Below are 18,432 nucleotides of genomic sequence, written 5' to 3'. Positions count from 1 at the left end.
TCCACGGGAGACCATCGGGAACATCTGGAGGACCTCGGGGGAGCCCAGGGGCAAGGGTGAGGTTTGGCAGAGCGGGCTCCTGGGGCTCAGACCTGCTGGGTCAGCCATGGGGGCTCAAAAAGCCAGGGTGAGGCAGCCTCATCTGCTGTCAGAGCGTAGTGCACCCCTCATGCTCTCGGAACTAGCCAAGCCACTGAAACCGTGGCACTTGGGCTGAAGGGATCTTTTTTAAAAAACTTTTAACATTTATTTATTATTGAGAAACACAGAGAGAGAAAGTGTGAGCAGGGGAGGAACAGAGAGAGGGAGACACAGAATCTGAAGCAGGCTCCAGGCTTGAGCTGTCAGCACAGAGCCTGATGGAGGGCTCAAATTCACAAACCATGAGATCATGACCTGAGCAGAAGTCAGATGCTCAACTGACGGAGCCACCAGGGCGCCCCAGGCTGAAGAAATCCTGACAGCATCTGCTTCGGGCCCCCACAGACCTCCTCGGGGATAATCATCAGCCTGTAAGCACTGGTTCAGGTTTTATTTTTTTTTTAATGTTTTATTTATTTTTGATACAGAGAGAGAGACAGAGCATGAGAGGGGGAGGGGCAGAGAGAGAAGGAGACACAGAACTAGAAGCAGGCTCCAGGCTCTGAGCTAGCTGTCAGCACAGAGCCTGACACGGGGCTGGAACCCACGAACGAACGTGAGATCTGACCCGACCCGAAGTCGGAGGCTTAACCAACTGAGCCACCCAGGCGCCCCCTGGTTCAGGTTTTAAATATGGAAATCCCTCCATACCAACTGGTAAATCACTGTCCCCAATGCCCTCCCCTCCCCGTCCCCACTGCCCCCTCTCCCTTCTCACCCCTGCACACTTGCAGGCCTGCAGGCCACCTCCAGTCGATCCGGCTGGCTGGTGCCTGGGCTCCATCTGTGGGTAGCCATTTGGGTGTCACACCTGCTCAGAGCCCCTGCTACCTGAGGGTTCCTTGTCAAGCATGGGCTTCCCCCAAGGCCACTGCTGAATTCCTTCATGGACACCCTCTCTGGACATTAGGTTCATTTGCACAGTACCTCAGGCCTTCCTGACCCCTGGCTTCTCACAGCGTCTGGATAACAGAACAGGAGGGAACAGACAGCAGAGTTGAGAGCGGCCGGAGGATGCAAAGCTACATGCTGCCCCCTGCTGCCCACGATGTGCATTGCAATCGCCTCCAAATGAACGACCGTCTCCTAAAATGCATTCAGCTGCCCATTAGTGGGACATTACAGAATAAAGAAAATAAAGTCGATGCCCCCAGAATTTCTTTTCCAGTGCTTAAAATTCCCCCAACTCCCAGGGATCCAGAGTCTTCAAATATAAACCACTGAGTTTATAGGTAAAACTTTTTATGTGGGATGCTTTTCCTCTGCAAATAATAATTTAGGAAGAGAGCAGCCAGCAGGGGCCCTCGTCCTGGCACCTCATTTCCCGCCTATGGAACCGCTGGGGACACGGTTTTCTGAGCACGCAGGCTCTGCACCAAATCCAGAGATGACCAACCCCCCGGAAAGGCCGTCACGCTTCAGTGAGAAATGCAAGCATGCTCTCCACCCTGAAGTGCTATACAATTATTTTTTGTAAGTCTGCTTCGTGCCCAACGCAGATCCCACAGTGGATCTTGAACTCACAACCCTGAATCACGACCTGAGTTGAGATCAAGAGTCAGATGACTGAGCCACCCAGGCTCCATTATTGTTAACGTAAATACCTAGCAGGGAATATTTATATTATCTCCCAGAGCCTAGATTGATATTAAAAGTATAGAGTCTAAATGCTGAAAATTATCAAGGACATCCCTGGGGGAAACAGGGACTAGTTAAGTGTTAGTGAAATCACGAAAGTGCAAAATAGTTAATACAGCGTGGCTGAGACCACTCTCCTCAGAAAGACCTCCATGTAAGATTGGCCCGTCACTAGGGTCTGGGAACCTAGATTTGGGGAGGGCTTCCTCCATTCCCGGTTAAGAGGCTCCCTGTGGCTACGCTGGGCTACCATATTCATGCTGAGCACCTGGGACTCTGGAATCTGGGGACCGCTACACAAAGGTGCCAAATGACTTGCCCCCAATGAACACCCTGGGAGCTAAGTCTCTACGGAACCTACCTGGTCGACAATCTTCCACGCGTGTTGTCACAACTCATTGCTGGGCAGTCAGCGTGTCCTGGGTGACTCCCCAGGAGAGGGTTTAGAAGTTTTTGCCTGGTTTCCTGTGGTCTTTGTCTCATAGGCCTTTCTCTTTCCTGATTTTGTTGCATTTCCTCTGGCCAAAATGAATCAGAGCCATGAGTACGGCTATACACCTTGAGTCCTCGCCCATTATCAACCTGGGTGTGGTCTCAGAGACGCCGACACCCAGCTTCCGGTTCTGGCACCCAGCTTCCGGTTCTGGCCGGACCAGCAAAGCTGACACACTCCTGCCTCGCTGGGGACCAGCACTGCCCTGTATATTGCCGGTCATTACGGTGTCCCTGTCCTCTCACTCAGTCACCCCATTTTGGGAATCCGTCCTGCTGAAACAGTTCCCCTGAAAGAGGCACAAAGACATCCACCAGAGCTCACGCTAAATCCGGAAACGAAGTAAATGCCCAACAAGCATGGGGGAAATGGCTAAGTAAATTATGTCACGTCAATTCTAAGAAAGGGATTAAAGTGAGAAGTATACAGCTTATAAGAAAAACATGAAAGGATGTTTTCTGATGTTAACTTGTTTGAAGCTGAATACAAAACGGTGGGTAGGAGGACAGCAAAGAAATAACAAACAGTGAGATCAAAAGGGACTCTTCAAAAGTGAAAATGGCTGGGATGCCCCAGGGGTGTGGACTTATCCACAAATAAATCACCTTGAATGCTGCAGGCCTGACAAGCTCAGAACTTTCAGGGGACTTGGTAGGAGACGCTGGAAAGGGGTGAAAGGCGGCCCTAAGTCCTCTGGCTTTCAACACCTTTGATAAAGCCTTCAGGGCGTGCGCGCAGGGGCAGATGGAGGTTGGTGTTAAGCCGAAATCTTTATCCGGGACACGGAGTTCTAGGGCACAAGAGAGAAGCCTAAAGGAGGCAAGCAAACGCTGTCCCCGCCGCAGCCCCCACCTCTCGTCCGCTGACCCTCATTTTGCTGGCTCCCAACTCCGCCACCCCACCTGCTCCACCGCCTCCCAGAGGCTCCTGGGCGCTGGGGGAGCTCCAACTGGGGGGGGGCGGGGCTTCAGGACATGGGCGGGGCTCCTCCAGCCAGCCCCACCCACGCCTGCCCCTGGGGCAGAGCCTCACTCAGTTTAGTGAATTCTCCCAGGTTGGGGACCCTTGGCCCCGTGGGGCCCCACCTGTCGCTGCACATCAGGGCCTAGGCTGTAGAGTTCTATGAGAACGTACATTAAGGTCCTTCTCAGGGTTGCGAGACACCCACTAAAATACAGCTCCAGCAACCCCCAAATCCGGGGATTTTTGTCCCTTCCTGGAAAGTTGTATATAAAGTCACATCACGAAATGTGGGGGTGTGGAAGGGGCAATGAGTTGCTCAAAGACACCCAGCAAGTCACTGGAAGAGCTGGGACCGGAACCCAGTGTTCTGATTCGGGGGGCAGGGGTGGGGCGCGCATCCCACACTGGGCTTTGTGACACCCACCCAGAGTGGCTCTGAATACTTTTCCAGGTCACTGACTTAGGAAACAGAATTCAAGCTGGACTGGCAGGTGAACTCTCCCCGCAACCCCCCATTTTATTTTGAAACCGTTCAAACACGTAGAAGCGTTGAGAGAATGGTGCAGTGAACGCCTATATACCCATCACCTAGATTCCGCAGCTAACGTTTTGTTGTATGTGCTTTGTCGCATTTCCATCCATCTCTCTACCAACGGTCAGCTGAAATGGTTTCTGAGTTAAATGAAAAGCCAGCCGCCACAGAAATATTCGGCCTCTGTGCACACCAAGCCCTTGCCATCCAAGAAGCACCTGCTGGCCTCTGTGGTCCTCTACCTAGTCTCTGGAGCATGTGGCCGGGGGAGTGGGCTTCAGTATCTGCGCACACCACATGGCTATTCCAGGCTGTTCCAAGCTGCAGTACGTCACAGCCTGTGGTTGGCTTACCAGGTCTCCCAGGCGGCAGGCACCTCCCCCTCTAAACACACCTATGGGACTCCTTCTAGAGGTTTTGTAAGGACGCAGGTCTGAATCAAACTGACTCCATGACAGGCTTCAAGTTTCCCTCTGACCTTGGAGGCCTAGGTGTTGGTTTCTCAGAATCATTAGACAATAAAAGGGCACAGATTGCCCAAGGCAGGAGGGACCACCCTTGTAACACCCAATCAGGAAAGGCCAGCTAACACCCTTAACATTTCTAAGGGCGGGCCTAGAGATAGAAGCTACACCCTACGTGAGGGTCCTGGGTCCTGGGTCCACTCTGTAATTGGTTAAAGTTATTGCCAATGATGGTATGTGATAATGATTGGGTCACTGTATCTGTGTCACAATTTCCTGTAACTCCCCTTCCCAAACCCCATAAAGGCCCTGCCCCCCCTTTGTTCGGGGCTCTCAGCACGGGTCCACTGCGCTGGTAAAGTCTGCTAGCCCGAGTTTAGGCCCGGCCAGCCTACGCCCACAATAAAGCCCTTTGCTTTTGCATGTGTGACTCGGTCTCCCTGGTGGTCTCTAGTTTTGGGGGATGATAATGAAATCTTGGGCATAACAGTTTCAGTTCATCTTCTTTGGGAGAAGGTCAAGGTCACTGGATGCCGCCTGCCTGTCCCAGCTCTGGAGGAAGAACTGAGGAGAGACAGACTCCACCTGCCCCACAGCCTCTGCTTTTGGACTAGTTTTGTTCCAGGTCGCATCACTCAGCTGCCTCCTCAGGCTAGTGCGGCGGCTGTGACCTCATCCATGCTCCAGCCCTCTGCCCACGGCCAGTGTGGGCTTCACCACCTGTCACCTGGGTCATGGCAGTGGTCACTCCCCAACTTCTTGTCCTTTCCTGATGCTTCCTTGCCCCTCGAACCCGGGCTTCATGCCAGCAGGGTCTCCCCCTTGTGCACCAACTCGGGGCACAGCTCCAGCACTTGTGGCCCCAGGCCCCACCCACCAGCCCCAGACCTCCCTCCCCTCCCCCCCAATCCCCGCATTTATACGCCCCCCAGTTTTTCCACCTGGCAACTCGTCTTGACCTCTTCACTCCTTGGCGCCTTTCTCCTGAAAGCAGAATCCAGTGTGAGCTCAGGTGTATTGACTGAACTTGTCCACAGGCCCTGGGCGCCCTGTGCACCCTTCTGTGGGGTGAGGCTTGGTCTGTGCTTAGCCGTCCACAAGTCTACTTCCCAGCCATGCAGAGATGTGAGCGAGGGACCTGGGAGTATTCGTGTCAGAGCAGAGGCCACAAGGGAGGAGTGTCTGAGGACGTCAGCCGAGCCACCGAGAAGAGGCCCAGGCCACAGAGCAGTCCCGGCCGCCCGGGGTCAGAGCAGAACCACAGCCAAAGGTTCAGATCCCGAATCCCCACCTGCAGGGTCTCCTTATTTCCTTCAGAGAATCTAACCTCAAGGCCAAATCTGTTAGTAACTGAGTGACTTTGGACAGTCACTCAGTCTCGCTGGTGAGGGCTTCTGTTTCCTCATCGATAGCATGGGGTTGGAAATACCTGCTTTGTGGGGGACACCTGGGAGGCTCAGTTGGTTGAGCATCTGACTTCAGCTCAGGTCATGATCTCATGGTTTGTGGGTTCGAGCCCCGCATCCGGCTCTGTGCTTCGGCATCCACAAGGAGCACTAATTAACCCTTTCTGCACAGTAGCACCGATCTCCCCTTCCTGCTGCAGGCTCACACCTCCGCCTGGTACCCGCCCTGGAGTCCCCGCCTCCACCGCCGGGAGCCCTGCCGGGATCCAGGATCCCTGTTGCCACTACACAGGCCCCCAAAAGGGCAGGGGCTGCCCAAGGTCATGTGGCAATTGGGAAGCTGGGCCCCAACCCCCACACCTGCCTGGGAGCCAAGGTCTTTTCTTACAGCCCCTGAAGACTGGGCTTTGATCCCTCTCCCCTCCCCACTGCTGCATTGAGGTCTCCAGTGGTGGGGGGCAGGGACCAGAAGTGAGGGGCAGCCGAGTTGGGCCTGGTACAGACGTCACACGCGGGTGTGTGCACGCACACACACACACATGCACACACCCCTTCCTTTTCTTTCCTGAGCTCACTTGGGAGCCTCCCAGTTCCCAGGGCAACAGTCAACACAGAAGGCGGCCAGGCTCAGGGGCTGTCCGGCCACTCTGAGCTTGGGGACAGTGACCCCTGCAAGGCTCCCCTGGGGTTCGGACGGAGGGGGTGTCCCAGGAGGGCTCCGAGCTCAGGCAAGAGTCTCTCTCTCTCTCTCTGTGTCTCTTTCTCTCCCTCGCTCTCCCCCCCTCTGTCTCTCTCAATCTCTCTCTGTCTCTCTGTCTCTCTCTCTCTCTCTCTCTCACACACACACACACACACACACACACACACACACACACAGATCCATGGGGAGCCACCCCCACCCTGGGTTCCAGAGAACCGCCTCCACCAGGCTGCCCGCCTTCCATGCCTCCACTGCCCAGAGCGGCCCTGTGGCGGGCAGGGGTCTGGCTGGTGGTCGCCAAGCCCCCGGGGCCCCCAGAGCTGATGGTGTGCCCCAGGATCAGCTGTGGAGGGAGCTCTTGGAGGCCGAGAGGCGGGCCCAGCGGCGCTGGTGAGTGCTCGGCCTGACCCCCAACCCCACTCAGGGTCTAGGAAGCTTCTGGAAAAAGAGAGACAGATGAGAAGGAGTAAGGCAGGCAAATGGTGGGGATGGAGAAGCCCTCAGGGCCAGGGGGCCGGGAGCACAGGTCTTGGCCGGACTTGAGTGAGAGGGAGGGGGAGGGGGGCAGGGGCCTGGTGACCCGGCTCCTTCATTCTGGGGTCCCATCCATCTTTGGGATAATCCTGAAGCTGGAGCTCCAGGGACAGACCGCGGGGAAGGGGGTGGTCGGCCCGTGTTCTGGGGAGATCCTAGCCCCTGACCGGGGGACGGACGCCCCTTCCTGTGCTCACTGAGTCCAGACGCTGCTGGGGACAGCCCGGACCTGGCTCCCGGGAGTGTCCCCGCTCGGGATGGGGAGAGAGGGAGCAGCACGGTGTGCCAGTATCTCGGTGTCGTGGAACAAGGGACGCGTGGGGTGCTCCCCAGGGCCTCTCCTCCGAGACGTCACTCGGCCGAGACCTGAGAGTCTGGCATCTGTGACGACGAAAGAGAACAGACTGTCCAGGTGGCTGAGGCAGTCGCTGAGGGGACGGCGGCCTCCAGGCCAGGAGGAGACCCAGGCCACACGCCGGGAAAGGTCATGTTTGGTTCCGGGAACGAGACGCCATCAAGGGCGGTGAGGGAGGGCAGGACGCGCTGAGCCAGAGATCTCTGGGGAGACGCAAGGAAGGTTCCGCGCTCGGATTCCGAGGACCGCTGACTGACGGACTGGGGTGAGAGCGTGAGGGGCGGGGTCTCTCTCTCTCTCAGTCTCTGTCTTTGTGTCTCTGTCTCACAGCCTGTGTGCGTATGTAGTGCGTGTGTGGCACGCGGGTGTGGGAGGACGTGGATGTGGTGTGTAGGGTGTGTGTGTGATGTGTGGGGGGTGTTTGTTGGTGTAGCGGGTGGGGGTGAGGGTGTGGTGGAGGTAGGGGTGTGTGGGGTGTATGTGTGCAGGGTGAGGGTGTGGGGGGAGGTGTGTGTGTGTAGTGGGTGTGGTCTGTGGGTGTTGGTACAGGGGGCATGCGTGTAGTGGGTGGGGTGGGTTCTGTGTGCTGTGGGGGGTGTATGTGTGAGGTTGTGTGATATGTAGGGGGTCGGTGTGGAGGGTGTGTGGTTGTGTGTGAGTGTGTGTGTGAGTGTGGTGGGTGTGAGGAGGTGCCAAGGCCTAGGGGACGTTTACAAGGACAGGGCTGTCCCGCGCAGGCAGATCGGCACTGAGAAGACTGGGCGCAGGGGCGAGGCAGGCACAGGGGTGAGGCAGGCGCAGCGGCGAGGCGGGGCAGTGGTGGCGTGTCTCGGGTCAAGGAACGGAGGGGCAGCTCCGGGGTAGAGACTTGGAGAGTCCCTCGGGTTGGAAGCCCCCGGCCCCCACCCCTGTCCGCAGCCCCAGGTCGCCGGGCACTGGCCCCGCGGGGACACCAGGCCCGGTGGTCGCCAGGCGTGAGGGGGGGAGGGGCCCGGACACCCGGCTTTCTTTCCGGGGCGCCGGAAATCACGCAGCCCCGAAACGCCCCGGAAACCCCCGCCCCGGGGGCACGCGAAAGGCCGAGCCAGGTGACTTGGGGCTGATCTCGGGTGAATGAGAAGGAAAGCACTGAACGCTGGCCCTGGAAGGGTGACAGGCTCTCCCTGGAAGGGCGTGACGTGTGCCCAGCGATGAGGTCACAGCACAGAACTGGCAGCATTCACTTGCTGGACAGAAAGTAGCCAGGAGTTGGGGCGCCTGGGGGGCTCAGTCAGTTGAATGTCCGGCTTCGGCTCAGGTCATGATCTCACGGTTTGTGGGCTCGAGCCCCGCGTCCGGTTCTGTGCTGACAGCTCAGAGCCTGGAGCTGCTTCTGATTCTGTGTCTCCCTTTCTCCTTGCCCCCCACCCCTCACTGCTCGTGCTGTCTCTCTCTGTCTCTCAAAATAAATATAAATAAATAAAATAAAATAAGAAAGTAGCCACAAGACTGAGAAGAGCTGCCAGGGGAGAGACGGATCACCGGCCCCAGAGGACAGAGTTGAGTGACATCCAGAGCAGCGGGGCCCCGCAGAGACAGGGTCACATATGCAATTCTCAGTATTCTAGGAGCAGCCTTAAAAATGTAACAAGAAATTAGGGAAATCCACTTGAGTAACAGATCTTTTTATGTTTTTAATTTATTTTGAGAGAGAGAGCGAATGAGGGAGGGGCGGGTGGGGGCAGAGGATCTGAAGTCGGCTCTGTGCTGCCCGACGCGGGGCTCGAACTCGGGAACATGGGCCCTGACCTGCGCGAAGTTGGGCGCTCAACCGACTGAGCCACTCAGGCGCCTCTTAATAACATATCTTACCCAAAACATGATCTTTGGGACATGCAGTCAAGATTTTAAAATAATTTAAAAAGATACGCGACATTCTTCCTTGTTCCAAGCGTGTGAGATGGGGGTGCATCTTGCACTCGCAGTGGACCTCGACTCACACCCAGCGGCCCCGTCTCGGGAACCAGCCTCCCGAAGGGGTCCCTCGATGTCCCCTCATACTCTGCTGCTGCTCGCGAGGTCTAGCAGGGCTCCAAGAACTTTCTAGAACCAAAGAAATGCATGCCTCCACAGACACTGGAGGCTGTGCTCTACAGCGGGAGAGAGAACAAGGAAGGAGGACCCAGGACTCAGAAGGAGACGATCCCCAGAGTGGAGGTCAGGACGGCAGGGGCGGGTCCTGGGCCGCAGCCCGGTGGGGGCAGGGTGACCCGGGGCCCTGGCCGGCGGCCTCTGGAAGAACAAATGTGAGAGAGACCCTGACTCCCTGCTGCGTGTGACAGTGCTGAGAATCCCACCCCGGGGACTTCGCAGTTTTGTCGGAGGGTTTGGAATCCGTGCGATGAACAGAGAAAGCTAAAAAAGTAAGGGACGCAAAATGGGAGGGGCGTCTCGGTGGCTCCGTCGATTGAGCGTCTCACTCTTGACCTTGGCTCACGTCATGATCCCAGGATCATGGGGTCCAGGCCCGTGTTGGGCTCCGTGCTGTGCACGGAGCTTGCTCAAGATTCTCTCTCTTCCTCTGCCCCTTCCAAACTCATTCTCTTTCTCTCTCTCTCTCAGAAAAAGGAAACAGGGACAAAATGTGATTATGAACTGCAGGGGAAAAGGTTAAGTTGTACAAGAGAGGAGCTAGACTCACGTGATCCCAGGTAGTTCCTCGGTGATCAGCATTGACGGAATCCTAAGGATGTAGACAATGTATATCAAATGAGCCGAAATCTCTCATAGATTGATTTTGCAAGAAATGAGGGGAGGGAGAGGGCAAGAGAGCTAACTCATAACCTCCCGTAATAGGAAGTCCACAGACACGTCAAGACATGGCCACCTGGGTTTACTGTTCCACAGAATGGCGGGGACAGGCCCACAAAAACAGCCAAAGCAGTGGAAACTTGACCCGAGGCTGTGGGGCTCAGGGGCTGTGAGGATTGGGGCAGAGAAGACTGGTTTTATTATAAATCTTACGGAATGTTCAACGCCTTAGCAGCAGAGTAAAATAGAAATTAAATTAGCACAGGTAATGGTCTTCTCATGATCCCTGTCCCTGTCCCCTGCCCCTTCCCATCTTCCTCTGCTGCGCACTCTGGAAGGCTACAAAGAAAAAGCGAGGAGCTGAAACTGGTTTTTCTGCACAAAATACTCGAGGGCTCCCATGTGGCCCTAAAGATGCGGGGACTCCCGGGAGGCTTGTGCCGCTGGGTTTCTCATCACGGGCTACGTCCTCTGGCACCGAACATTCCACCCTAGGAGACGTCAGTAATTATGGAAATATTTGTTCATTTTATGGGACGTGCACCTCGTGAGTTTTGGGTGGTGATTTCGCGCCATTACTGTGGCTCCTCGTGATGTAACAGGTGCATCAGCGGCCTCAACTCATTCACCTGACGCAGCGAAAGTCGTGTGTAAAAAATGTCCCAGGAAAATGTAACAGTGCCCGCCTGTTTTCCTTTCCAGGGCTCAGAACTGGAGTTTCCTGAAAGACTACGACCCCCTGGTAAGACCCGTGATGTCCTGGTCGTGCGCCCTTGAATCGGGAATGTCCACTCATTCATCTGACATTGACTGAGGACCTACTGTGTGCTAGATGCGGGAAGGTGCAGAAACTCAAAAAAATACTCTCTTGTTTCAAGAAACTCAGGGTCGGCGGGGGCGAAAGAAATGCTCAGGGCATTCAGGTATTGGTTCTCCCCAGTGTTTCTTGATTTTATTAAGATGAACCAATTAGAAATGATAAGCATCTGATTCTGAAATATTCTCCCCCGTATGAGGACATCAGCAATGCAGAGCGAGGGGTGAGTGGGGTGCCCCATGTGGAGAACGAGCTTGGGTGAACATTCTTTGTCAGCTGTTTCCCTGCTTTCACCACCTCTGATCCATCCTCGCACTGCTACCGGAGTAAGTTTCCTAAACCACAAAACGTAAAATCCTCAATAAAGCTGCATTTTCTGGGGCGCCTGGGTGGCTCAGTCGTTAAGTGTCTGACTTCGGCTCAGGTCATGATCTCGCAGTTGATGGTTTTGAGCCCTGCGTCGGGCTCTGTGCTGACAGCTCAGAGCCAGGAGCCTGTTTCCGATTCTGTGTCTCCCTCTCTCTCTGTGCCCCTCCCCTGCTCATACTCTGTCTCTCTCTGTCTCAAAAATTAATAAACATTAGGTCTGCACTTTTCAGGGTGGCCTGCACTGCTTCTTGTGATCTAGCCCTGCCTGCCTCGCCACACTGACCTCCACGCTGCTTCCTCGAGGACTTTGTGCATGCTGTTCCCTCTGCCTAAAATGCCCTTCCCACCTCATCAGCGGGATGGACTCTTAACTCTCACTCATCCTTCAGGACCCCACTCCAGTGCCTCCTTCTGTGAAATCTGTCCTTCCTGAGCAGCCTCAACCAGATCACTCTGTTCTTGACTCACCAGCATGTCCAACCCATGCCTTAGATAGAGCATGTCATGTCTCAGCGGTCAGTTTCACCAGGCAGTGGGCTCCCTAAGAGAAGGGACAAAGACGCCTTCATCGCCCTGCCCCGCCCGCAGCGGGCGCTACCCCGCAGCATCCAATAAACAGGTAGCACTCAGTCAATGTCGGATGAATGACCGACCGGGAGAATGGCCAGTCTGGAAAACGAGCAGTGTAGCCGGTCTACCGAGCCCGTGGCCCCGCCGACACGGACCTTGCTGGGTTTAGGGGAGGTTTCAAGTCTGCGTCCCTGGCCTGTGGGCTTGCTGTCTGACACCTGAAATCCTGCACCGAGCTCCGGGTCCGGGCTTCCAGCCCATGGAGTCTCCCTGCCAGCATCTAGGTATTAGCCCCCCAGGTCACGGAAACCACCAGAAACACGTGCACCGGTGAGCAGAGCGGCACCCCTCAGGAGCCCCCCAAACTGGGAATAAACCCGCGTCTGTTACATAGTTAATCCTGCCGTCCGTGGCAGGATGGGTGGACTACGTGGGTGGAATCTTCAGTGAGCCACGCAGCGGCGTCCCGGGTCACAAGGGCACCAGGGGAGCTGCAGCGACACACAAAACCATAGATGAATCTAGAGAACATTCTGGAGAGAAAGCAGCCACGGTCTTTTTAGGATAAAAAATGAGACCAAGTTCAAAACCAGGCAAAACCGGGAGATAGAGGGGGGTCCCAGGGGGGCCGGGGTGGAGACTGACTGGGGGGTTGTGAGGAAGTGAGTCTGGGTCTCTGGGGATCTCGTGGTCATTTCTCCGTGGGGGGGCGGGCTGCGCAGACAGGCACGTGTCGTGGAGGCTCGTGGAGCTGCACGGGCGTGACTTGGGGACGTTTCTGCACGTTTGTTAGACCTCAAGGAAAGGCTCACCAACAAACAAGCCCTCTGCTCTCCCACCGGACGTGAGGCGGTGTCTCAGCTCATGGGAATGGAGAGAGGAGTCAGACCCCGTTCCCCCCTCCCTGCCGGGTCACCGGAGGTCAAGCATCAAAGTGCAGGGGTGGTGGGGGCGGGTGTCCGTGGTGGGGAGTCCAATGTGGGGAAGATGCGTTGGGCACTAGCTGAAGAGTCTCGAGACCCTGGTAGGCCCCAGGTCAGGAGCAGGATGGAAGCAGCCACCTGTCCCCGCTCCGTGCGGTCCCTTCCCTGCAAGGGCTTTCCCTGCAGCTTGTGACGCAAACTGTCCCCTCCCCCAGGGCAATAGGAAGGAGCCTGTGAAGCTGCCAGAGCACGTGCCCTTCTTTTCCGACGTGGTCCCCAGTTCCATGAGCCACGTGGTGGGCAGCAGGGTGGACACGGCCCTGGGGCAAGCCCTCGTCAGCATGGATTTCTTCTTCATGGAGGGCGTCCGGAAGAAGAAGCTAGAAGCTGAGCTGCAGCCCGTGTAGGAGGAAGAGCACCAGGGCCGGGGGCCGCGTGTCAGCCAGCCTCGTCCCCCCCTCCCAGGCCCCGCACAACCTCTCCGAGCGCCGCACTGACCCATCTCCACACATGAGGTTAGAAAGCCTCCAGGAACTCGGCCAGGCTCAGAGGCTGGCACTCCCTGACAAGGCCAGGGACATGCAGCCGACTTGTGGCCACGAGCTGACTGCCCCGGGTTCAAGTCCTGCTCCTGACTCTGAGCAGCTGTGCGATGTTGAACAGGGTGTTCGAACCCTCTGGGCCTCCATGTCCCCACCGCAACCTGGTGTGTTTGTTTCCTCTTGCTGCCGTGACAAATGGCCACGCACCGAGTGGCTGGAAACAGCACATGACAGCGATGGAGGTCGGACGCCCAAAGCGGGTTCCACCGGACTGAAACCTGGGCGCGCGCAGGCCTGCATTTCTTTCTGGAGCCCAAAGGCATCTGAGTCCTCGCCTTCTCCGGCTTCCAGAGAGAGGCTGCCCACATTCCTTGGCATGTTCCTCCCTCATCTCAGAGGCACAATGATAGCCTCTCCAAATCCTCTTTCTCTCTCTGCCTCCCTCCCTCCATCTCTTACGACGTCCAGGATAATCTCTCCAACTCACTTAATCATTTACTATAATCACATCTGCAAAATCCCTCTTGCGTGTGAGGTCATATATTCACAGGCCCCGGGGATTAGGACACGGATCTCGCTGGCCGTGTTTCTGCTACCGCATCGAGAAATAAGAAAAGTACTGATGCTATAAGGGCATGAAGATGAAAGGAACTACCGTGTGGAAGTGCTCAGAGCAGCCCCTGGACCACGGCATGCGGGTGGGTTTGCAGAGGGCGCCCCGCTCTCGGGCAGAAGAGTAGCATCCTGGGAACTGCCCAGGGAGATGTGGGTCCTCACACAGAGGCCGCTCCCGGTCTCTTCCTTTCTGTGGGATGGTCTGTGTGGCCGTGATTGGCTGGCGCCAGGCTGGGAGCGTCCTCCGGACCCCGAGCTGAGGCCCCGTCCGCTGCCCCCCGGAGCCTGCGACCCAGGCCCACTCCCAGCGCTCTGCCCTCTGGGGACAACAGGGAGGAGCCTGGGCCTGGGCTCAGCCACAGCAGGAAAGGGGAGCAGGGCGCTTGGGGTCCATTTGGGGTCTTATTTCCATTTGAGAGCGAGGGTGAAGCAAGAGATAATCTGGGAACTCCCAGGAGGTAGGAAGAGCCTCGGCTAAATGCAGATGCAGGGGAAGGAGCCCAGGGGACCCAAGGGGACCATCCCAAGCTTCAATGCCTGCCGCTGGAGGTCCCTGGTCACTCCCTGGGAGCACAGACACTTACAGACAATGTGATGATTGAGCACAGACTCTGTAACCGGCACATGACCTGAATGGTCTCTTTTGTAAGGATTACTGTCACCATTTGAGAGATTTGGTGACTAAGCCAAAGACTCCATCCCTCTGGCCAGGGGCCCACAGCGAGTAAGGAGCCAAACTCACGCCTGACTCACACTCTTCTCTCAGGGGGGAGGAGAGACAGACCGCCAGGACATCACCCACGCAGGGCCTGTCTCTGGGCACACACGCAGTGGGTACCGAGTCTGGCAGGTTCACGGGTGCACAGTGTGGCCGTAGGCACGCCGAGGGACACCCCACTCCCTCTCCGGCTCATAGGTCCGCATGACCTTGACTGGCTCAGCTGGACTTGGCTCCAAGCTTCGGGTTGGGTCCGGGTCTGGCCACAAGCCTCTCGTTTCTTGGGCCAGCAGCTTCCTGGGGCGTGTCCTCCAGGAGCGTCACCGGAGCCCAGGAGCCAAAGCGAACCATTCAGGCTTCTGCGCGCGCACATCCGCTAACGTCTCATCGGCCCAGCAAGGCACAGGGCCAACCCCAGCCTCACGAGGACAAGAAAGCATACTTTGCCCACAGCAGGAGCGTCCGGAGGCAAATATTGGCAGAGTACTAGTCCCAGGTATGATGCAGAGGATCTGACCAAGTCCATGAACGGCTTTGGGCCATAGTTCTCTGTAGAGTGCCTAGAACAACACCTGCGGTACAGCTCGGGGTCTGGACTCGAGCTGCAGGGGGAGGCAGTCCTTGGACTTCACGGGTTCCAGGCTTGGACAAGCCCCGCCCCCGCTGGTGCCTGGCCGCACGGTGGGGCTGCAGACACGGCGCCTCCCAGCCTGAGAGACAGAAGGCTGGTCTGTGGGGTTGGGAGGGCAGATCCCCCAGCTGGGGGGCGGAGGGGGGGGGTCCTTCTGCCGAAGGATCCACTGAGCCAGGGAGATGGGGGAGGGGAGGGCATTTGTGCTGCGTGGGAAAGACAGTGCCAGAAAGGGCTGCAAGGCAGGGGGCAGCCGGGAGACTGGGGAGCTGAGTCCTGGGGAGGGGCCTCCTGCCCCTGCAGCCCGCCTGTGTCAGGTGACGGCACAGAACACCCCCCCCCCCCCCCCCCCCGCACAGCCATCCAGCCGCACCTTCCCTTCCCTGCCGGACCTGACGTCTTCCTGAGCCGATGCCTGCTGCCACCTTCTTGCAAACTGGCCACGTCACCCACTGGCAGCCGAGATCGGGGCCGTGCAGCGTCTGCTCTCTGTCTCCTTTGGACCAGAACAAAGGACGGGCCAGGAGAAGTGAGACCAAGCCGGCAGCAGCCAAGACACCAGGAAAGCCAAATGGGGCACGAGAGACAAGGAGATGAGGCAGCTCACCCGCCAAGACCACGAAGAAGTGGGATACGCCAGTGAGCCGTAGGGAGGCTGAAGGGTTTTTGTTCGATTTTTTTTTAAGTAGGCTTCATGCCCAGCGCAGAGCCCAGTGCGGGGCTTGACCTCATGACTGTGAGATCCAGACCTGAGCTGAGATCAAGGGTCGGGTGCTTAACCGACTGGGCCACCCAGGCGTCCCCCTCTCTTTGCTCTTTATCGCTGCCTCTCTGAGCACCCCACGTCTCTGCTTACAGGAAAAATAACAGACTGCTTTCCAGGAAACTTACGAGGTGAGCTCGGACTTCCTCCTGTTCCAGGGAGTGAGGAAATGCTCAAAACGGGACGGTGGAGCCTCAAAGGGATGGATGTAAGAGTCAACCTGAAGGGACTCCCACTGGTCAAATTCGGGACAAGGTGAGCTGTAAGACGCTGCCCATGCCTCACTGCATCCCCTACAACTTCTGGGCAAAGCCAGCGCCCACAAATCCCACCAAAGATAGAAAGTAATAATAAAGAAGCCATGAGTTCATATCAATTACTTTTTAAATTTTTAAGCAGAGGAAGAAAAAGTCTTCTCTACTGAAAAATATAGACCCGGGGGTCTCCGTCAGTTGGGCATCTGACTCTAGAATCTGGCTCAGCTTGGGGCACCTGGGTGGCTCAGTTGGTCAAGTGTCCAACTTCAGTTCAGGTCATGATCTCTCGGTGTGTGGGTTCAAGCCCCATGTCGGGCTCTGTGCTGACAGCTCAGAGCCTGGAGCCTGCTTTGAATTCTGTGTCTCCCTCTCTCTCTGCCCCTCCCCTGCTCATTCTCTCTCTCTCTCAAATATAAATAAACATTAAAAAAAAAAGAATTTGGCTCAGCTCATGATCCCAGGGTCATGAGATTGAGCCTCACATAGGGCTCCTCGCTGAGCATGGAACCCGCTTAAGATTTTCTCTCTTTTTATTTAATACATTCCATCAGGGACAAAAAAAATGTGTGAATGTTTATATATATATATATATAATTATACATATAATTATAATTGTATGTTTTTAAAAAAACAAAATAAAATAATTTTTTTAAAAAAAGATTTTCTCTCTTTTTCTTTCTCTCTCTCCTTTCCTTCCCCATCCTTCCCTGAACGCTCTCTCTCTTGCTAAAAAAAATTTTTTTAATAAAAAGTATTTAAAAAGTCAATGTCGTAAAAGACACAGGATGGCTGAGGACGCGATCTATGTGAAAAGTGGTACAGAGAACATTCTGGACCAGCTCCCATGACAAAGCAAAAGCATCACTAAAGGACACTTTGCAGACTAAATGCAGAGAACGGGATCTAAATATTAGACCACAGCATCGCACCAATGTTAGATGTGCACAGTGTGATGATCACATCAAGGTCATGTGGAAGAAGACTCCCTGTTCTTACAAGATGCACGAGAAGCCGTTGGGGGCGAAGGGTCATGATGTCTGAAACTCCCCTGCAGGTGGTCTGACCACAATAAAATGTGTGTGATGTGTAAATAGAAGCAAAGCAAATGTGGATAAAAATGTGAGCAACTGATAAACTTATTACCATTTGGATGTTCATTGGAGTGTTCTTGCAATCTTTCTGTTGCTTTGGGAATCTTTAAAAAAAAACAAACAAAAATGGCGATGAGGGGAATGGCCGAAGCCAACAGCCCCTGAGTTGATGTCTCCCGACCGAAGAGCCAGGATCATGACGGAATCTATCCGCGCTCAACCCCAGATTCCCCGGGAAGATGCTGCGCGCCCAGCTCCGGTGGGGGACAGGCTGGTGTGACAGGCTGTCAGCCACCTAACTGAGGAGACAGGAGGAAGCAGAGGTCTTCCAGATGGGGACACGTGCTGTGAGCTGGAGAGACACCCCACTGGCTGTGCACTTACCCCCCATCCTGGCAACGCCCCCGCCTAAGGATGCCGAGGAGTCCCAAACGTCAGCCACTCGGACACGCCAACAAGTTAGGGGGTGTCCCAGCGGGGCCCTGGGGCCCGGGGCTCCCCACCTTCCTTCAGGGCCTATGCCTGACCCCATCTGGAGCCACCACCTCCCCGCAGCTCCAGAAGCAAAGCCAGGGCTCACAAATCCCAAAAATACTTCGCTAGCTTGCACTCGGGAAAGCACTACCGTGAATGAAAAGCCTACTGTGTACCTCTCAGGAAGTGTAGGAGGTGCGTGTGATTATCCCCATTTTCAAATGAAGAAATTGAGGCCTCGGGAAGTCAGGGGCTTGACCTTCTCGCGACGCCTGCGAGGGCCATGCCGGGAAGGCAGCAGTTTGCAGGACACAGGGGTCCCGCACCCACATCAGCCACATCCGGGGATTTATGCAAAGCAGTCAGTGCAGGGAGAGGCTTTCAGCCACGGAGAGGTCCTCTCCCTGCAACCCCACCTCAGCCGGCGCACCCCCAGAGCTGGTGGCTTCAGTCTGCGGCCAGGTGGTGGCTGGTCCCACACCAGACAAGGACAGCGGTGTGTCACAGAGCTGCCTTGGGCACAGAGAGCTTCCAGAAGACCAGGGGTGGACTAGACCCCGGGCTGGAGCCACTCAGTCCGGGAGCTGTTTCTGGAGGGGGAGCAGGTGCGGAGGGGGAGGAGGGGGAGAGCACGTGAGGAGGGGGA

The 18,432-nt window shown here is 56.1% G+C and overlaps 1 protein-coding gene and 1 long non-coding RNA gene across 3 annotated transcripts; one reads left to right on the top strand and one right to left on the bottom strand.

The window, feature by feature from the left end:
* Positions 1-6,482: 6,482 nt before the first annotated feature.
* Positions 6,483-16,340, top strand: C4H2orf50 (chromosome 4 C2orf50 homolog). Of its 2 annotated transcripts, none has more exons than XM_029938298.1 (4): positions 6,483-6,727; positions 10,719-10,758; positions 12,911-15,066; positions 15,561-16,340. In XM_029938298.1, exons 1-3 carry the CDS (start codon positions 6,519-6,521, stop codon positions 13,100-13,102), a joined length of 441 nt encoding a protein of 146 aa, XP_029794158.1. In that variant the 5' UTR covers positions 6,483-6,518; the 3' UTR covers positions 13,103-15,066; positions 15,561-16,340. The 2 variants fall into 2 exon arrangements, with proteins under 2 accessions (XP_029794158.1, XP_029794160.1); XM_029938300.1 differs by lacking the exons at positions 12,911-15,066; positions 15,561-16,340 and adding exons at positions 10,895-10,939; positions 11,041-11,216.
* LOC115290325 lies at positions 10,943-15,493 on the bottom strand. The gene is made up of 3 exons (XR_003908051.1): positions 14,606-15,493; positions 11,671-11,743; positions 10,943-11,168 (listed from the first exon to the last, which is right to left on the bottom strand). It is a non-coding gene; the product is annotated as an uncharacterized LOC115290325 (long non-coding RNA).
* Positions 16,341-18,432: the final 2,092 nt, after the last annotated feature.

This window comes from Suricata suricatta, chromosome 4 (genome assembly GCF_006229205.1).
Source record: "Suricata suricatta isolate VVHF042 chromosome 4, meerkat_22Aug2017_6uvM2_HiC, whole genome shotgun sequence".
Lineage (NCBI taxonomy): Eukaryota > Metazoa > Chordata > Mammalia > Carnivora > Herpestidae > Suricata > Suricata suricatta.
This window is presented reverse-complemented; position numbering and strand designations above follow the sequence as displayed.